At 36.3% G+C, this 18,283-nt stretch overlaps 1 protein-coding gene across 1 annotated transcript in view; it reads right to left on the reverse strand.

The window, feature by feature from the left end:
- Positions 1–10,102: 10,102 nt before the first annotated feature.
- NOX4 (NADPH oxidase 4) overlaps positions 10,103–18,283 on the reverse strand; it is a 167,445-nt gene continuing 159,264 nt past the window's right edge. The window contains exon 18 of the mRNA XM_049653262.1: positions 10,103–12,245. Coding sequence (XP_049509219.1) covers positions 12,125–12,245 — 121 coding nt within the window. The 3' untranslated portion in view covers positions 10,103–12,124. The remainder of the gene's footprint in view (positions 12,246–18,283) is intronic.

Genomic DNA, 18,283 nt, shown 5'->3' on the forward strand with positions numbered 1-18,283 from the left:
CTCTAAACCCATATCTTTCAATAATAACACTGAATGTAAATGGAATAAATGCTCCAGTCAAAAGACATAGGGTATCAGAATGGATAAGAAAAACAAAAAACAAAAAACAAAAAACAAGACCCATGTATTTGCTGTGTACAAGAGACTAATTTTAGACCTGAAGACACCTTCAGATTGAAAGTAAGGGGATAGAAAACCATCTATCATGCTACTGGAAGTCTAAAGAAAGTTGGAGTAGCCATACTTATATCAGAGAAACTAGATTTTAAACTAAAGGCTGTAACAAGAGATGAACAAGGACATTGTATCATAATTATGGGGTCTATCCATCAAGAAGAGATAACAATTATAAATGTTTATGCAACCATTTGGAAGCACCCAAATATATAAAACAATTAATCATAAACATAAGCAATTTTATAGGTAAGAATGTGGTAATTGTAGGGGACTTTAATACTTCACTTACAACAATGGACAGATCATCTAGACAGAAAATCAGTAAAGAAACAATTGCCCTGAATGATATATTGAACCAGATGGACTTGACAGATATATTCAGAACTTTTCATCCTAATAGCAGAATATACATTCTTCTCGAGTACACATGGAACCTTCTCCAGATAGATCACATACTTGGCCACATAACAGCCGTAAATAAATATAAAAGAATTGAGATCATACCATGCATGCTTTCAGATCACAATACTATCAAACTTCAAATCAACCACAGGAAATGCATGGAGGCTAAAGAACATCCTACTAAAAAATGAATGGGTCAACCAGGCAATTAAAGAAGAAATTTTTAAAAATACGGAAACAAGTTGGGACGCCTGGGTGGTTCAGTCGGTTAGCGTCCAACTTCAGTTCAGGTCATGATCTCACGGTTCATGAGTTCGAACCCCACATAGGGCTCTGTGCTGACAGCTCAGAGCCTGGAGCTTGCTTCAGATTCTGTGTCTCCCTCTCTCTCTGCTCCCCCCCTCCCACTCACACTTTCTCTGTCTCAAAAATAAATAAACATTAAAAAAAAATACAGACACAAGTGAAAATGAAAACACAATAATCAAAACCCTTTGGGATGCAGCAAAGGCAGTCTTAAGAGGAAAATACATTGCAATCCAAGCCTATCTCAAGAAACAAGAAAAATCCCAAATACAAAATCTAACAGCACACCTAAAGGAACCAGAAGCAGAACAACAAAGAAATCCCAAACCCAGCAGAAGAAGAGAAATAATAAAGATCAGAGCAGAAATAACAATATAGAATCCAAAACAAAAAAGAAAAGAACAGACCAATGAAATTCAGTTATTTTCGTTTTGAAAAAATAAACAAAATTGATAAACCCCTAGCCAGACTTCTCAAAAAGAAAAGAGAGAGGAACCAAATAGATAAAATCACAAATGAAAATGGATTTATCACAACCAATCCCTCAGAAATACAAGCAATTATCAGAGAATACTATGAAAAATTATATGCCAACAAATTAGACAACCTGGAAGAAATGGACAAATCCCTAGACACCCACACCTACCAAAACTCAAACGGGAAGAAATACAAAATCTGAACAAACCCATAACTAGTGAAGAAACTGAATCAGTTATCAAAAATCTCCCAACAAATAAGAGTCCTGGAAGAGATGGCTTCTCTGGGGAATTCTAGCAGACATTTAAAGCAGAGTTAATACCTATACTTCTCAAGCTGTTCCAAAAAAATACAAAGGGAAGGAAAACTTCCATAATCATTCTATGAGGCCAATTTTACCTTGATTGCCAAACCAGACAGAGACCCAGCAATAAAGGAGAATTACAGGCCAATATCCCTGATGAACATGGATGCCAAAATCCTCAACAAGATACTAGCAAATCAAATTCAACAGCATATAAAAAGAATTATTCACCATGATCAAGTGGGATTCATTCCTGGGCTGCAGGGCTGGTTCAATATTTGCAAATCAAACAATGTGATACATCACATTAATAGAAGAAAATATAAGAACTTTACGATCCTGTCAATAGATGCAGAAAAAAGCATTTGATAAAATACAGCATGCTTTCTTGAAAAAAAAAAAAACCTTCAAGAAAGTTGGGATAGAAGGAACATACTTAAACATCATAAAAGCCATTTATGAAAAGCCCACAGCTAATATCATCCTCAATAGGGAAAAACTGAGCTTTCCTCCTGAGATCAGGAACACGACAGGGATGTCCACTCTCACCACTGTCATTTAATATAGTGTTGGAAGTCTTAGCATCAACAATCAGACAAAAAAATAAAAGGCATAAAAACTGGCAAAGATGTCAAACTTTCACTTTTCACAGACACGATACTCTACATGCAAATCTAAAAGACTCCACCACAGGCTGCTAGTACTGATACATGAATTCAGCAAAGTCGCAGGGTATAAAATCAATGTACAGAAATCAGTTGCATTTTTATATACCAATAATGAAGAAACAAATAAAGAAATAAAGAAATGGATCCCATTTAAATTGCACCAAGAAACATAAAATACCTAGGAATAAACCTAACCAAAGATGCAAAAGAAATGTATGCTGAAAACTATGGAAAACTTATGAAGGAAATTGAAGAAGACACAAAGAAATGGAAAAACATTCCGTGCTCATGGATTGGAAGAATAAATACTGTTAAAATTTCAATTTTGTACTACCCAAAGCAATGTACACATTCAATGCAATCCCAATCAAAATTGCACCAGCATTCTTCTTGAAGCTAGAACAAGCAATCCTAAAGTTTGTATGGAACCACAAAAGACCCCGAAGAGCCAAAGTAACATTGAAGAAGAAAACCAAAGTGGGAGGCATCACAATCCAACTTTAGCCTCTACTACAAAGCTGTAACCATCAAGACATTATGGTATTGGCACAAAAACAGACACATAGACCAACGGTATAGAATAGAGACTCCAGAATTGGACGCACAAAAGTATGGCCAACTAATCTTTGACAAAGCAGGAAAGAATATCCAATGGAAAAAAGACAGTCTCTTTAGCAGATGGTGCTGGGAGAATTGGACAGCAACATGCAGAAGGATGAAACTAGACCACTTTCTTACACCATACACAAAAATAAACTGAAAATGAATGAAAGACCTAAATGTGAGACAGGAAACCATCCAAACCCTAGAGGAGAGAGCAGGCAACACCTCTTTGACCTCAGCCGCAGCAATTCCTTGCTCAACACATCTCCAAAGGCAAGGAAATTAAAAGCAAACATGAACTATTGGGACCTCATCAAGACAAAAATCTTCTGCATTGCAAAGGAAACAATCAACAAAACTGAAAGGCAACCTATGACATGGGAAAAGATATTTTCAAATGACATATTGGATAAAGGGTTAGTATCCAAAATCTATATAGAACTTACTAAACTCAAAACCCAAAAAATAAATAATCCAGTGAAGAAATGTGCAGAAGACATGAATAGACACTTTTCCAAAGAAGACATCCAGATGGCCAACAGACACATGAAAAGATGCTCCATGTCACTCATCATCAGGGAAATACAAATCAAAACCACACTGAGATGCTACCTCATGCTGGTCAGAGTAGCTAAAATGAACACCTCAGGAAATAACAGATGCTGGTGAGGATATGGAGAAATGGGAACCCTCTTGCACTGTTGGTGGGAATGCAAACTGGTGCAGCCATTCTGGAAAACAGTGTGAAGGTTCCTCAAAAAATTAAAAATAGAACTACCCTATGACCCAGCAATAGCACTACAAGGAATTTATCCAAGGGATACAGGAGTGCTGATTCATAGGGGCACATGTACCCCGATGTTTATAGCAGCATTTTCAACAATAGCCAAATTATGGAAAGAGCCTAAATGTCCATCAACTGATGAATGGATAAAGAAGATGTGGCTTATATATACAATGGAATACTACTTGGCAATGAGAAAGAATGAAATCATGCCATTTGCAGCAACGTGGGTGGAACTGGAAGGTATTATAATGAGTGAAATAAGTCAGTCAGAGAAGGACAGATTTCATATGTTTTCTCTCATATGTGGATCTTAAGAAACTTAACAGAAGACCATGGTGGAGGGAAGGAGAAAAAATAGTTACAGAAAGACGGAGGGAGGCACACCATACAAGACTCTTGAATACAGAGAACAAACTGAAGGTGGATGGGGGGCTGATGGAGAGGGGAAATTGAGCGATGGGCATTGAGGAGAGCACTTGTTGGGATTAGCTCTGGGTGTTGTATGTAAGTGATGAACCATGGGCGTCTACCCCCAAAACCAAGAGCATACTTTACACACTGTATGTTAGCCAATTTGACAATAAATTATATTAGAAAAATAAAAAAAAGAGATGAAGTCCGGTGAACAACACAGGCAGCTGGACATAGTGTTTTGCTGCTACAACGATTAACCTTCTGACTATATGTCAGAAGGAGGATCATCGGCTTCCAGAACACCATTGACTGCACATAACTGAAGCCAAAACCATGGAAAGCAAAACCGCAGATAAAGGGGAATACTGGAAACAAAATCCTTTGAGCAAGAGTTAATATATGGGCGTAAATCTTTACAACATACTCAATGTTTAGGTAAAACTGAAACCATCAGTGATAAAGTATAAAATCTCACCATTTAGACTTCATAATGAACATTACATTTTATTAGTTTTCTATGCATAAAAATATAATGTTGACATCTTAAAATTGTATAAATATTTCAATGTTTTAATGGACATTATTATGTCATTTAGGAATAATACCACAAAAAGAAACCAAGGTAAAGCCTTGGAAAGTCTAAAGCCAATATCCCAAACCCAGGATATTAAACTTAGAGATTAGAAATCTATAACTCCCAATTATACATCTGATGAAATGAAAGTTACAAGAGTGTTGAGAAACTTGAGATTAGAATACTTTCAAGGTTTCAAAGTAACATGTCTTAAACACTACTTGTTTAGTATCTTCATAAGTAAGATTAGTGTGATAATTGGGTCCTTCATTAGGATGAAAATAACACTAACTTGTTCTAAAAACCCTGGAAAAATTCTTGATTATTAGCGCCAACGGTACACAATTAGTTTTTAATGAGAGGGACTTTAAGTATATTTGTCCAACTTTTATTTGCTTAGCTTTTAAGCACTATGCCATTTTCTGAAACAATATTTTCTAAAACATACCATGTCTTTACAATAATAAAATTATTTTTAAAAAATAACTGTATATATTTTTCTAATTCTTTCCAAGTTTTGAATCTGGGTTAGTGCTTCCTCTCTAGCAGTGTATAAACACACACCTCAGTTTAGCCAGACAAGAATCAAATGCCACACCTGGATTGCTGAGCATAGCACATTTTGATGGGAGAAATATGCTTCCTCCCTTTGCATACCTGCCACCATCAGATGCTTAGTTATGAAAGTTGGAAAGTGTCATTCTACACTACTGCAGAATGTCATTTTCATTCAGGCAATTTACTCTCTCTCTCTCTCTCTCTCTCACACACACACACACACACACACACACAATTTAAATACAAATATCTACGATATAACAAAGTTTTGATGAAGATACAGTGTGAAGTATCTTTGGTGAGAGTTAAAAAAAGATAAATTAATTTTATTCCATCTAGGAAAAAAGTAGCTACTGTGTAGTGCTTTTTTCCCCCTACTATAGAATTACTTAAAGTTCTAAGATAGAGGCCTTGGTTTTAATTCAGTAAGATGTCTCATATACACCTGCTTTTTCCTACACCAAACCTTAAGTAAGTAGGATAATGTATATCACCCTCCAGCAATTCCTAGCTTGATTGTCATATCAATACAGCTATCTCTAGCCATATTGGGCCTGACCAAAATCTTAAGAGGAATCCAGAAGGCAGCTATATTGGATACAACAACTTTGTGTAGGGGAATCTCCAGAAAACAAAGATAGAGAGTGGTGTTTATGTTTTCTACTTGCCCAGAAAACATAATTAAATGCTGACCCTTTCAGTTACAGTGGACTGTGACTCATAAAAGCCTGGGTTTTTACTTTCTCAGAGTGGCATTTTATTTTTACTATATTATCAAAAAAAACCCACTAAGGAACATTTACCTAGGACATTTCTCTTTCCTGACCATTCTTTTCCTCTTCTCCCCCATATGCTTGCCCCACTACATCCCAGTACAAGGGTTTTAGGTAGAGGTAGAAATTACACACATTTTTAGGTACATAACTGAATACTCTTCAGGGATAAAGGCTGCAAATTCTCTGATTTCTAACCTAGGGTTCTGTTTACTCTATACACTGGAGGTGGCTGGATAAAATGATGACACTGCCATTCTCCGGGTAAACAGAACTTCAGTCAATCACTCCCACTTTTCAAAGTAATTTCTACTTTTCCCAACTTTGAATCTGAATCACATTTTAATGAGACGAGAAAAAAATTTCCCTGTTAATGCCATTTGGTAAGCAAATAACGGCCATCTTTAAATAAGGATATAATTGCACCTGGTGGGCACCCAACCGTGTGATGAAAGATGCTAAGCTGACTTAAGAGCTAGAATTTTCCTGAACTGGACAAAATCAAGAGTAAACCATCTAATCACAGAGCACGGAAGTACAACTCAGGTCATATTCCAACATATGTGTGCTAAGGAATTTTATAATCCTTTAAGAATCAGTGGAGAGGAAAACCTAGAAGATTGAAGTACTTCTCCCTAGCCAATGTTTTTCTACCATATATTTTTTAGCAGACAAGCAAGGCCCCCATTTTATTGTGGAGATTTCTCACCACTAAAATGGATTATAGTCATCCTAATTGATAATTAGTTTCAAATGAATGTGCCGATATAGGTGAACAGACACACTGTTAAGATACAAGAGGGAATTTCTGTATCTCAGGATCCCCATTTGTTAAGAAGGTTTCATTCTCTGGGTAGAAGGATAAGAACTGAGAAATATGACCTTGCACTGACAGAATTTTAATATGCAGTGTATGCAGCTGGCAAAATCCATGGCAGACTCCCCTTCTTTATTGCTACATATATTAGAGCATTTACACAGGGCTGGCTCTCATCTAAATGGGGTTGTCTCTAGGTCAACCAGCAGCTTGTCAAAGCTCTAATTCTTATAGAAGCCAGATGTAATTCTGATCAAAGGTAAAGTTTCTGCTAAAATTCTAGTGGCAATCAAAATGTGAAATGACCAAACATTACATCTTCCCAAAACACAGTAATAGTCAGTTCTGCCACACACTTGAACATCTATAGAGTTATGAAAAGAAAAGCATTATCATGTCCTGATGTGTTAAATAATTTTTCCTTGACTCCTTTTTTTCTTCCTCCTAGTTTTGCTTTTAGGAGGCATTTCTTGCCCTTACCAAGCTTACATTGTAGCCTAATACTGCATTAAGATTACTGGTAATATTTGCCAGTGTAAAATAAGAAATCCACTTTTAGATATTACCAAGAGGAATATGAAATTTCGTATAGGAGAAAGTAAAAATTCTGTATATTCACTTCAAAAAAAATTCTGGTCTCTGTTCTAAAGCAACATTGCTTAACTCTTTACTAATTTTAAATTACTGGTATGGCCTTTTTTTGCTTTTTCTCTTAATGGACCCTTCTTTGATAAGTATTGGAAGTCTTCTGCTTCTTTTCTTTAGAAAACTTCATCTAGCTAGCTTTTGCAACTCTGTCCTTTGAGAATACCACAGTGTGGAATAAAGAAGCAGGGGTAATGGAGTGGAGATTTAGACAGAAGGAGACAGAGAATTCTCATTGTTCTGTGCTGGTTGAAGTAAATGCTCATTATGCTTGATTTCATTTATTTCCTCTCTTACTAGTTAACAAAAAGCTGATTCTTTTCTCCTCAACATTATGGTCATATGAGTAGAGAACAATAATCATCTGTTTCAATATCAACATTTCCCTGGGAGGTTAGAAAGCAGGGAAGTTATGACTTCTGTTTACGAATCCAAATTTAAAGTTAAATATTAGTTTTTCCTAAAAATTACACTATTACACATTTCTCCACAAAAAAGTTCTGGAGAACATAATCCCTTTAGCACCATTGCCATACTTCAAAACTGACTTCTGGAAATAGGTTCTAATTGCAAAACATAAGGGACTGCCACATTTAGAATCGGAAGATACATAGGGAATAAGAGTGATTCTCTGCACCTGAATCTGGAATTAACACATAGCACCTTATTTTCCACCTACCACTAAATAGGCTTCACAGGGAGTAAGATACGTCTTACTAGATGTGTATGTATGTCATGGGGAGGGAAAACACAGAGATGGGGAAAGCTGAACCCCAGTTTCAGCTCTGTGACAAACTCAATGGATGACTTTTTTTTCCCTACCACAAAAAGTGCAGCCGCCACCTGTAACCATAAGTTACTGCAATGTTACTATGTATTCCCTATGCCATACTTCTCACTCAGTGGATGACAAGCAAGTTACCACTTCCCTTTATGCCTCAGTTTTCTCGACCACAAAATAAGAGTACTCCTAACTTCAGTTATGTTTGGATAACATGGCTGGATATGAAAATGTCCTGGATAGCACACAAAAAGGAAATGTTTACCGTAAGTAGCACTTAAAAATGTGTCTCATTGTTTTAAAACAACAACAACAACAACGTTCAGCTGAGTTAACCTTAAGTAAATTTTTTTCCTCTTTAATATAATGAACACTCTTTAGCACTAGCATTATCTGTTGATGACTGTGGCTCATTTGCTTCTGGTCATCCTCTTTAACAATGCCTTATGATTTAAGTCTATTACCTCTCTGAATGCTCCAAGTAAACACTGATTTGGGGAGTTGTAAGTAACTTGGAGATGGAGACTAAATCAATTCAGCCTATGCTTTGTCATGTTTTTATTTCTTTGCTTTAAGTGACTCTATCATTACAATCCTCCAACTGGCATTTTAAGTCGCTAAATAAAAAAAAAGAAAACTATCAATCTTTTCATTTTTAACCTGACTTAAAAGAAAAAGAAAAAAAAGGAAGCCCTGAATTTATGTGTGGTATATATGTATTTATGTATGTATATATGTATGAATGTATGTATGTATCTGTATGAATCTGAGTCTTTCATTATTATTGTTATATAAAATCACAGCCTTCTCTTGCATAAAGCAGGAGAACTTGGATTCTGTTTGAGAGCATATGAAGAGAATTTCCTTTCCTTTGTCCACAGAGTTAATTTCCTAATATAATCTTATAAAAATGGATGGTTTCTTGCAAAAAATATCACAGAAAAGCATAGGTAGAAAGACCTAGAGTGATGGATTATTTTGTTCAGAGGTTCTTAAACTGGGGTCCTTGCTGTTGGAGGTTATTCGTAATTACACTGTATGTAATATTGTGTATTAATGTCATAATATTCACTTTTTTAAAAAAGTTTATTTATTTTGAGAAGGTGAGAGAGCACGAGCAGGGGAGGGGCAGAGAGAGAGAGAATCCCAAGACAGAGAATCAGTGCAGAGCCCAAGGTGAGTCCAGAATTCACCACCTATGAGATCATGACTTGAGCTGAAACCAAGAGTCTGTCGTTCAACCAACTGAGCCATCCAGGCGCCCCTCCCCCCATAATATTTACTTTTAATCAGGTTTCCAAAGAGATATATTACCCAGGTATGATTGATAACTACTAATCTAGTTTAAATGAAAAATTTTAATCCCAGAGTGGGAGCAACTTGTTATATTCACACCACTAGCCAATGACATCCAAGGCCATAGAACTCAAAACCCCTCGTGAAGGCCTGGGTGGCGCAGTCGGTTAACTGTCTCTTGGTTTCAGCTCAGGTCACGATCTCGTGGTTTGTGGGTTTGAGTCCCACATCAGGCTCCACACTAACAGTGCATATCCTGCTTGGGATTCTCTTTATCCCTCTCTGCCCCTTCTGCTCACGCTCTGTCTCTCTCTCTCTCTCTCTCTCTCTCTCTCAAAAAAATAAAATAAAATAAAATAAATAAACTTAAAAAAAAACAAAAACAAAAACTCAAACCCCTAAGGTTGCTCATGCATGCTAACATGCATGCAAATAGACTGTTTCTTCAACTTGCATCATCTTGCGAAAAAACTGTCTGCTTGTTGCAAAGGGTGAGGTTATAGACATCTCAAAGATTCCATTTCAATTTTAACATTTATTGCCACCAAAATGACCGCATGACAAAGATCTGTATGACAAGAAGTAGCCCCAGAGCAAAAAATCCCTCAAAAAACAAAACTCTCTTCTACATGTGTGATGAAAACCTAATTTATTACTACCTACAGAAGCAAAGATTAGCTGTGTTTAACACTTCATGTTTGAACATCAGCTAGAATTTAAAAGAGACAGGATGTTCATTTAGAATAGTAGACCTACCAAGAAAGATGTTTCTTTTTTTGAAAAATCTTCTACCTGTTTTACTGAAGTTAGGTGTATTAATACAATCACATAAATAAACTATGATCAGTAAAGAGTCAGCATTGCACATCAAGCCTGTACTAACTCACAGTTCTTTTTCCTACTTCTGTTATGTGTGTTTATGAAAATTCTTTTTAGTTTAGCAGGTGTTGCCAAGATGTATTGGTTATCAAATATGCCTTCAGAGCTAAATCTGCAGGAATATTGCACATTTCCCATATCCTTTTCTGATTTTCCTTCCACAGAAGGAAGAAGAAAAAATTCCAAGGGAAGGAAGAAATATCTATAAGTAATATGTTTATGGGCATTCAATGCTAGATGTTTTAACATGCTTGATTGCTATCAGTGAATCAGAGCAAAAAGTAACAGCAGCATTTATCATGTTCTATTATACCATGCAATATTTTAACAGACAAGTCATTCTGCTTATTTCAGCTATATTCAATAGCAATTGATAGATGTCTACACAACAAAATCACTAAACTGCAAAAATGCCTTAATTCTTAAAGTAGGGAAGAGGACTTTTCCTCTGAGCCAAGAATGAAATGGCCAGCAAGCCTAAATTGATAGGATCATGCAGTGTAGTCCCAACAGTGACTTGAAATTCAATAATTAGATTCTATCAAGACTCAGAATACCAGATGGTGCAACAAATAATATTCTTGATTCTGAACCTAAATACTAATGAAGTATTTCTTCTTGTGTAGAAAGTAAAGTACATGTTCTTTTGTTCAGGAATGGCACTGTACTTTCATTGTCTCCAGTATAAACCAATGTGTGGCAAAAGAGAGATGTCTTCTATCTTGGTGACCACTGAGAGACACAATGCTCTTTGGTCTCAAAGTGCAAATTAAAGTACCTTAACAGGCTAAAAATAAGACAATCTATTCTGGGGCGGGGGGGGGGGAGTAAATAAAAATAATAGAGGCCAAAATGCTGAAAAAGGAAAGTCTATATATTTCTTTATAATTTAGAGTAATGATAGTTTCCTCATTACTATGCATCAGTAATAGATTAAGTAAATTGTGGATGGAAAGGGCCTATTAAATCACTGTCTCTAATACATGCAAAGGAGGGAAGATTTCCTTATAGACAGGAAAAAAGAAGAAAGAAAAATGGAAAAATAGATACTATATCAACATTTATAAAAGTTCATTTAGCATAAAGTCTACAGACATCAAACAGAGGTATTAGCATCAGTAGTGAGGAAGATTAGATACAAAGTACCCGTATTAATAGAGTCCTGTGCTATATCTTCAAACATCTAATATATTTGCCTGAAGCTTTTCAAAATCAAAGCTACTCTTGTTTATACTCATGTAGAAAATGTAATCTGAGTTTCAATGAATTTTTAATTTTGTTCAATGTTGCATTTGTTCAACCAAAAACAATTTAAAGAGGACCAAGGCTATCAGCGTCACAGTGAGCAAGCACAGCTCCTCACTAGGGAGTTCTTGAATCTGCCATAAAAATCAACAGTGTGCATCTAATAGTTTTCTTTTAATCTGAGCATTGAAAAGTGAATCATCACATCAACTATTCTTCAGGGCCTCTTTGGTTTCCAGATTAAACATGTAATGTGACCTGTCATCTTGCCACATTCTCTGTATTTCCATTTTAAATAATCATAAATAAGAAAACCTTGCTACTCTTTGGTATGACACAGCTGGTTGATTCAGCTGAGTTTCAGTCTTAGAAATTGCACTCATTCCTTGTTCAGAGTCCTGGTTCATCTCAAAGGTTTTCAGCTGAAAGATTCTTTGTTGTATTCAAATCTTGTCCCATATGAATTGTTTCGGTTACTCAGTTTATGAAGGGTCTTAGAAATTGAACTGGGTCCACAGCAGAAAACACCAACTGTTTTCCTGGTAAGACAGAGGAGAAAATGGAAAATCAGATGAAAAATTAGGCAGAACATAACAAGAAGTATGTGCTACAAACATGTTTAAGGTATTAACAAAATTCATTTATTGCTGCTTTGCATACTGAGTTAATTAATTTCTCAATTATTTCCAAATGTAAGTGATCACCATGAAGATACATTATTTACTTCATGCTATTCCCATAGAAATCAGGATAGTTCAAAGAATGCAACTACGAGCACATATTTGCTTATTATCAGACAGAAAGTGAGAAGTCTGCCTTTAGCCTTTCCGTTACATGCAGAAACAAAATCAAGAACAGCAAGTGATAGATGTCCGTCCACACTGGATCATGTCAGTCTTCTCTTACTAGATGCTTTATATGCATTTCTCTAAAGAGCCCATGAATTTGCATGGGCAGTGATGATTAAGACAAAGAAAAGCTACTACCAATTTGAAAGGATAATTTTAAGTAACTAATTTATATCCAAGTTGAAACAAAAGCATATTAATCTGTATACAATTCATTTTTATTTATACACTCTAAGAACTGTAATAAATGCCAAACAGATTTTATTATTTGCTAACATAAAATTTTAGTAGATAAATTATACATATCCCTAACAAATAGACTAAATAAATCCTAGGAAATAACTAGTATTTCACATTGCTCTTCTTCCAAAATTTATTATTTGCATTGAATTCTTCCTGGGATATCAAAATACTAACAATTCATATCATATCTTAGGCAAATATAGTGTGTCCTCATTAGCTTGGCTGAGAATAATTGGTGCTGGGAAAAAAAAAAAAACCTGGTAAATCCACTTAAACGGGTATCAAGATTTTATAATAAATACTTAAACAATGGTTTTACTAAAACATTTCACCTTGAAAAATGAAACAAAGAACTACAAAAATAGAACTTGCACTTGCAGCCATGATGGAGTAGTGGAGACTAGATTTATCCTCATGCATTGAAAAACTAGGGGAAAAAACCCAATATATGAAGTAACATATTTTCAGATACTTGACAGTAGGTAGAACAGAACAGCGATTCACTAGAAAAAGAGAAAAAAAACAAAAAACAAGAAACCAAGATGAGTCCAGCAATTGTCTCTGCTTATTGCCTGGAGGCAATCTACAGGCTGCAAAACAGAGAAATTCATTCTGAGATTGGGGCTCTGAGCTGAAGAGACAAAGAATGGAATTCATGGAGGACAAAACAGCTAGAATCTGTGAAGAATGTGGAAAGGAAGAGAGATTGGGGCACCTGGGTGACTCAGTCACTTGAGTGCCCAACTTTGGCTCAGGTCATGATCTCATGGTTTGTGGGTTCGAGCTCCATGTTGGGCTCTGTGCTGACAGCACAGAGCCTGCATCATATCCTCTGTTTCCCTCTCTCTCTGTCCCTCTCCAGTTTGCATGCACTCTTTCTCAAAAATAAACATTAAAAAAAAAAGAAAGAAAGAAAGAGTGATCCACAGAAGGAAGCTTTGGGGATCTGTAGAGGTGAACCCTCAAGTCTTTGGCTGAATACTGATTTGCTCAGGTGTGAGAGGAAACTACATGAATCTGGGTAAGGAAGTAGCAGAAAGCAGTAAGGCAAAACCATTCCGAGTTTACACAAGGTTGTGAATAATTCATATTCCCACAAACCAGAATGAAAAGATCTGTATTTCATATGTGGGCAATGGATAGTATTCTAGAAAGTTATCACCTTGCTTGAGGCAAGAGGCAGGGTGGATGTTGGAAAACTTTACCATAGATGGAAGGTGCCCTGGATCTATACTAACAAAGCTTAAAAGCAAGACTTAGGAAGATCAGACTGAATCCAAGTCACAAGACTGCATGCCTGAAACAAGTCCAACAGTATTGAAAAGAAAGATCAAAATTTGGCATTTAACATCTAATGTTTATTTATTTATTTTGAGAGACAGTGGCAGGGGGAGCGGCACAGAGAGAGGGAGAGAGAGAATCCCAAGCAGGTTCTGTGCTGTCAGCCCAGAGCCTGACGCAGGGCTTGATCTCACGACTGTGAGATCATGACCTCAGCCGAAATCAAGAGCTGGATGCTTAACCGACTGAGGTACCCAGGCACCCCATGGCATTTAACATCTAAACTTAAAAATGTACAGTATCCAATAGAAAATTAGTAAGAGCTTTATAGAGCAAGAAATTATGAACCTTAACTAGGAGTGTTATGGGCTGAATAATGTCCCCTCAAAATTTGTATGTTGAAAAACCAAACCCCCAATACCTCAGAATATAGCGGTATTTGGAGATAAAACATTTAAAGATGTTATTAAGTTAAAATAAAGCTGTCAGAGTGTATCCTATTCCAGTCTTCAAGAATGTTTATAAGAAGAGAAAATGTGTACACATGAAGAGACATGAGAGGAGACACATGCACAAAGCAAAAGACCATGTGAAGAGACAATAAGAGGGTAGTCACCTGTAAGCAGAGGAGGGAGGTCTCAGAGGAAATCAACCCTGCCACCATCTTGATCTTAGATGTCCTACCTCGAGAAATTTGAGAAAATAAATTTCTGTTTAATCCACTCAAGTCTGAGGGATTTTGTTATGGAAGCAAGCCCTATCAAACTAATACAGGAGAAAGATCAGTCAATACAAACAGGCCCAGAACAACAAATTTGATGCAATTATCTATCAGACATCATTGAAACAGTGATGAGAAACACCCTTCATTATATTCAAAGGTAAACATCAACATGATGGGAAGAGAAACAGAAGATTTTTTAAAGGCCTAAATGGAAATTCTAGTGATTAAATGCAATATTTAAAATGATAAATATACTGATGGGTTAACAGAAAAATAGGCACTGCAGAAGAAAAGATAATTAAACTTAAAGACCTAGCACTACAATCTATCCCAATGGACCACACCAAGAACAAAAATTGGGAGAAAAAAAAAAAATGAATAGAGGCTCAGTGACCTGTGGTACAAAATCAACTAGTCTAACATGGATAGAATTATAGCCCCGACATGAGACAAGGCAGAGGGAAAGAGAAAAAAAACACTTAAGAAATAGTTGCCCTTTGTCCAAATTTGAAGAAAACAAATACATAGATCCAAGGATCTAATGAACCCCAAAGAGAACATACACAAAGAAAACCACGGTAAGTCAATGTAAAGTAAAACCGAAAATGACAGTTTTCAAAGAGAAAAACAAAAACAGCCAGAGGGGTAAAAGGACACTTTACAAATAATAAACAGCAGATGAAAGATGGAGTTCTTGTCAAAAACTATGCATGTCAGAAGGCAATGAAGTGACCTCTTCAAAGTGCTGAAAGACAAGAGAAAATGTCAACTGTACTATATCAAATTCTAAACAAAAATAATTTTCAAAACTGAGGAAGGAATACGAACTTCTTAAACAAAAGGTGAGAGAAATCAGCACCAGCAAACCAGCACTATAAAGTATATTAAAGGAAATTCTTCAGGACGGAGAGTGATATCAGAGGGAAATTTGAATCTACCTAGAGGAATGAAGTGCACCAAGATGGCAAATTGGTGAATAAACACAATGTGTATTTTACTTAATTTTTAATCTCTTTAAAATATAATTGATAGTTAAAACAAAAGTAATAACTATGCATTATGGAGTTTACAGTATATGAAGAAGAAAGATGAATAAGAACAATAACCAAAGTGGGGCGCCTGGGTAGCTCAGTTGGTTGAGCATCTGACTCTTGATTTTGGCTCAGGTCATGATCTCAGGGTCCTTAGATCTCAGTGCATTAGACTCTGCACTGAGAGTGGAGCCTGCTTAAAATTCTTTCTCTCGGGGCGCCTGGGTGGCGCAGTCGGTTAAGCGTCCGACTTCAGCCAGGTCACGATCTCGCGGTCTGTGAGTTCGAGCCCCGCGTCAGGCTCTGGGCTGATGGCTCGGAGCCTGGAGCCTGTTTCCGATTCTGTGTCTCCCTCTCTCTCTGCCCCTCCCCCGTTCATGCTCTGTCTCTCTCTGTCCCAAAAATAAATAAAAAACGTTGAAAAAAAAAAATTTAAAAAAAATAAAAAAATAAAAAAAAATAAAAAAAAAAAAATTCTTTCTCTCTCAGGGCACCTGGGTGACTCAGTTGTTAAGCGTCCAACTTTGGCTCAGGTCATGATCTCACGGTTTATGAGTTTGAGCCCTGCATTGGGCTGTCAGTGCAGAGCCCACTTCAGATCCTCTGTCCCCTTCTCTCTCTGCCCCTCCCCTAACTCATGCTCTCTCGCTCTCAAAAATAAATATTTTTTAAAAATTAATTAAATAAAATAAAAAAAAGATTCTTTTTCTCCCTCTGTCTCTCTCCTCACCCCTCCCTGCTCATGCTCTCTCTCTTTCTCCAAAGAAAGAAAAGAAAGAAAAAGAAAGAAAAAAGAAAGAAAGAAAGAAAGAAAGAAAGAAAGAAAGAAAGAAAGAAACAACAGCCAAAAAGATGCAGGGGGAATGGTAGTACATAAAGCAGTATAATATTATTCAGGGTGCACTGTGAAGCTAATGATATACACTCTAAACCTAGAATGTTTCTCTGATTTCAGCCTCATCAAAAGTACCTGAGGGACTTCCCAGACCACAAACCACCTGGTCCATGGACCACCCCTAGAGCTTCTGATACAGGAGACTTTGGAAAGGGTTCAAGAATTTAACAAGTTCCAGGAGATGTTGGTCCAAGGAATGAAGTTTGGGAACCAATACCTCAAATAAAACACTAAAAGCAAACAGAGAAGTATGGCTAATATGCCAATATAGGAGTAACAAATGGAATCATAAATGTACTCAATCCAAAAGAAAGTAGATGAAGAAAGAAAAAGAACAAATGCGATAAATAGAAAACAACAGTAAACTGCTAGATATTTACATGCAAAAGAATGAAACCAGACCCCTATCTTACACCACTCACAAAAATTAAGTCGGAGAGAATTAAAGACTTAGAGGTAAGATCTGAAATCATCAAATTCCTAGAAGAAAACAGGGGAAAAGCTCCTTGATAATAGTCTTGGCATTGATTTCATGGATAGGACACCAGCAGTACAAGCAATAAATGCAAAAATAAATATGTGGTATTACACCGAATTAAAAAGCTTCTACACAACACAAGAAATGCTCAACAAAATGAAAAGATAGCATATGGGATGGGAGAAAATATTTGTAAAAATACATATCGAATAAAGGGTTAATATCCAAAATATGTAAGAAATACATACAACACAATAGCAAAAAAAAGAAATAATAGAATAATAATTGAAGTAAAAATAGGCAAAGAACCTGAATAGACGTTTTCTGAAAAAGATGTTCAAATAGCCAAACGGCACATGACAAAGTGCTCAGCATCACTAATTATCAAGGAAATGCAAATCAAAACCACACTAGGATATCACCTCACACTTGTTAGAAAGGCTATCATCAAAAAAGATAAAGAGACAAATGTTGGCAAGGATATGGAGAAAGGGAAACTCTTGTACACTACTGTTGGGAATGTAAATTGGTACAGCCACTATGGATAACAGTATGGAGGTTTCTCAAAAAGTTTTAAATAGACTAGGGCGCCTGGGTGGCTCAGTTGGTTAAGTGTCTGACTTTGGCTCAGGTCATGATCTCCCGGTTCATGAGTTCGAGCCCTGCATTGGGCTCTGTGCTGACAGCTCAGAGCCTGGGGCCTGCTTCGGGTTCTGTGTCTCCCTTTCTCTCTGCCCCTCCCCTGCTTGTACTCTGTCTCTCTCTGTCTCTCAAAAATAAAAACAAAATGTAAAAAAAAAAAAATTGTAAATAGAAGTACTATATGATCCAGCAATTCGTCTTCTATGTATACATCTGAAGGAAATAAAATTATTATCTCAGAAAGATACCTGCCCCTCCATGTTCATTGCAGCTTTATTAAAATAGTCAAGACATGGAAACAACCTCAGTGTTCATCAATGGATAAATGAATAAAGAAATCATGTGATATACATATAATTTATATATTAACTATTAATATCACACTTACATACACACATACACACAGAACAATATTATTCAGCCATAAAAAAGAAC

The sequence above is a fragment of the Panthera uncia genome, chromosome D1 (genome assembly GCF_023721935.1).
Source record: "Panthera uncia isolate 11264 chromosome D1, Puncia_PCG_1.0, whole genome shotgun sequence".
Classification (NCBI taxonomy): domain Eukaryota; kingdom Metazoa; phylum Chordata; class Mammalia; order Carnivora; family Felidae; genus Panthera; species Panthera uncia.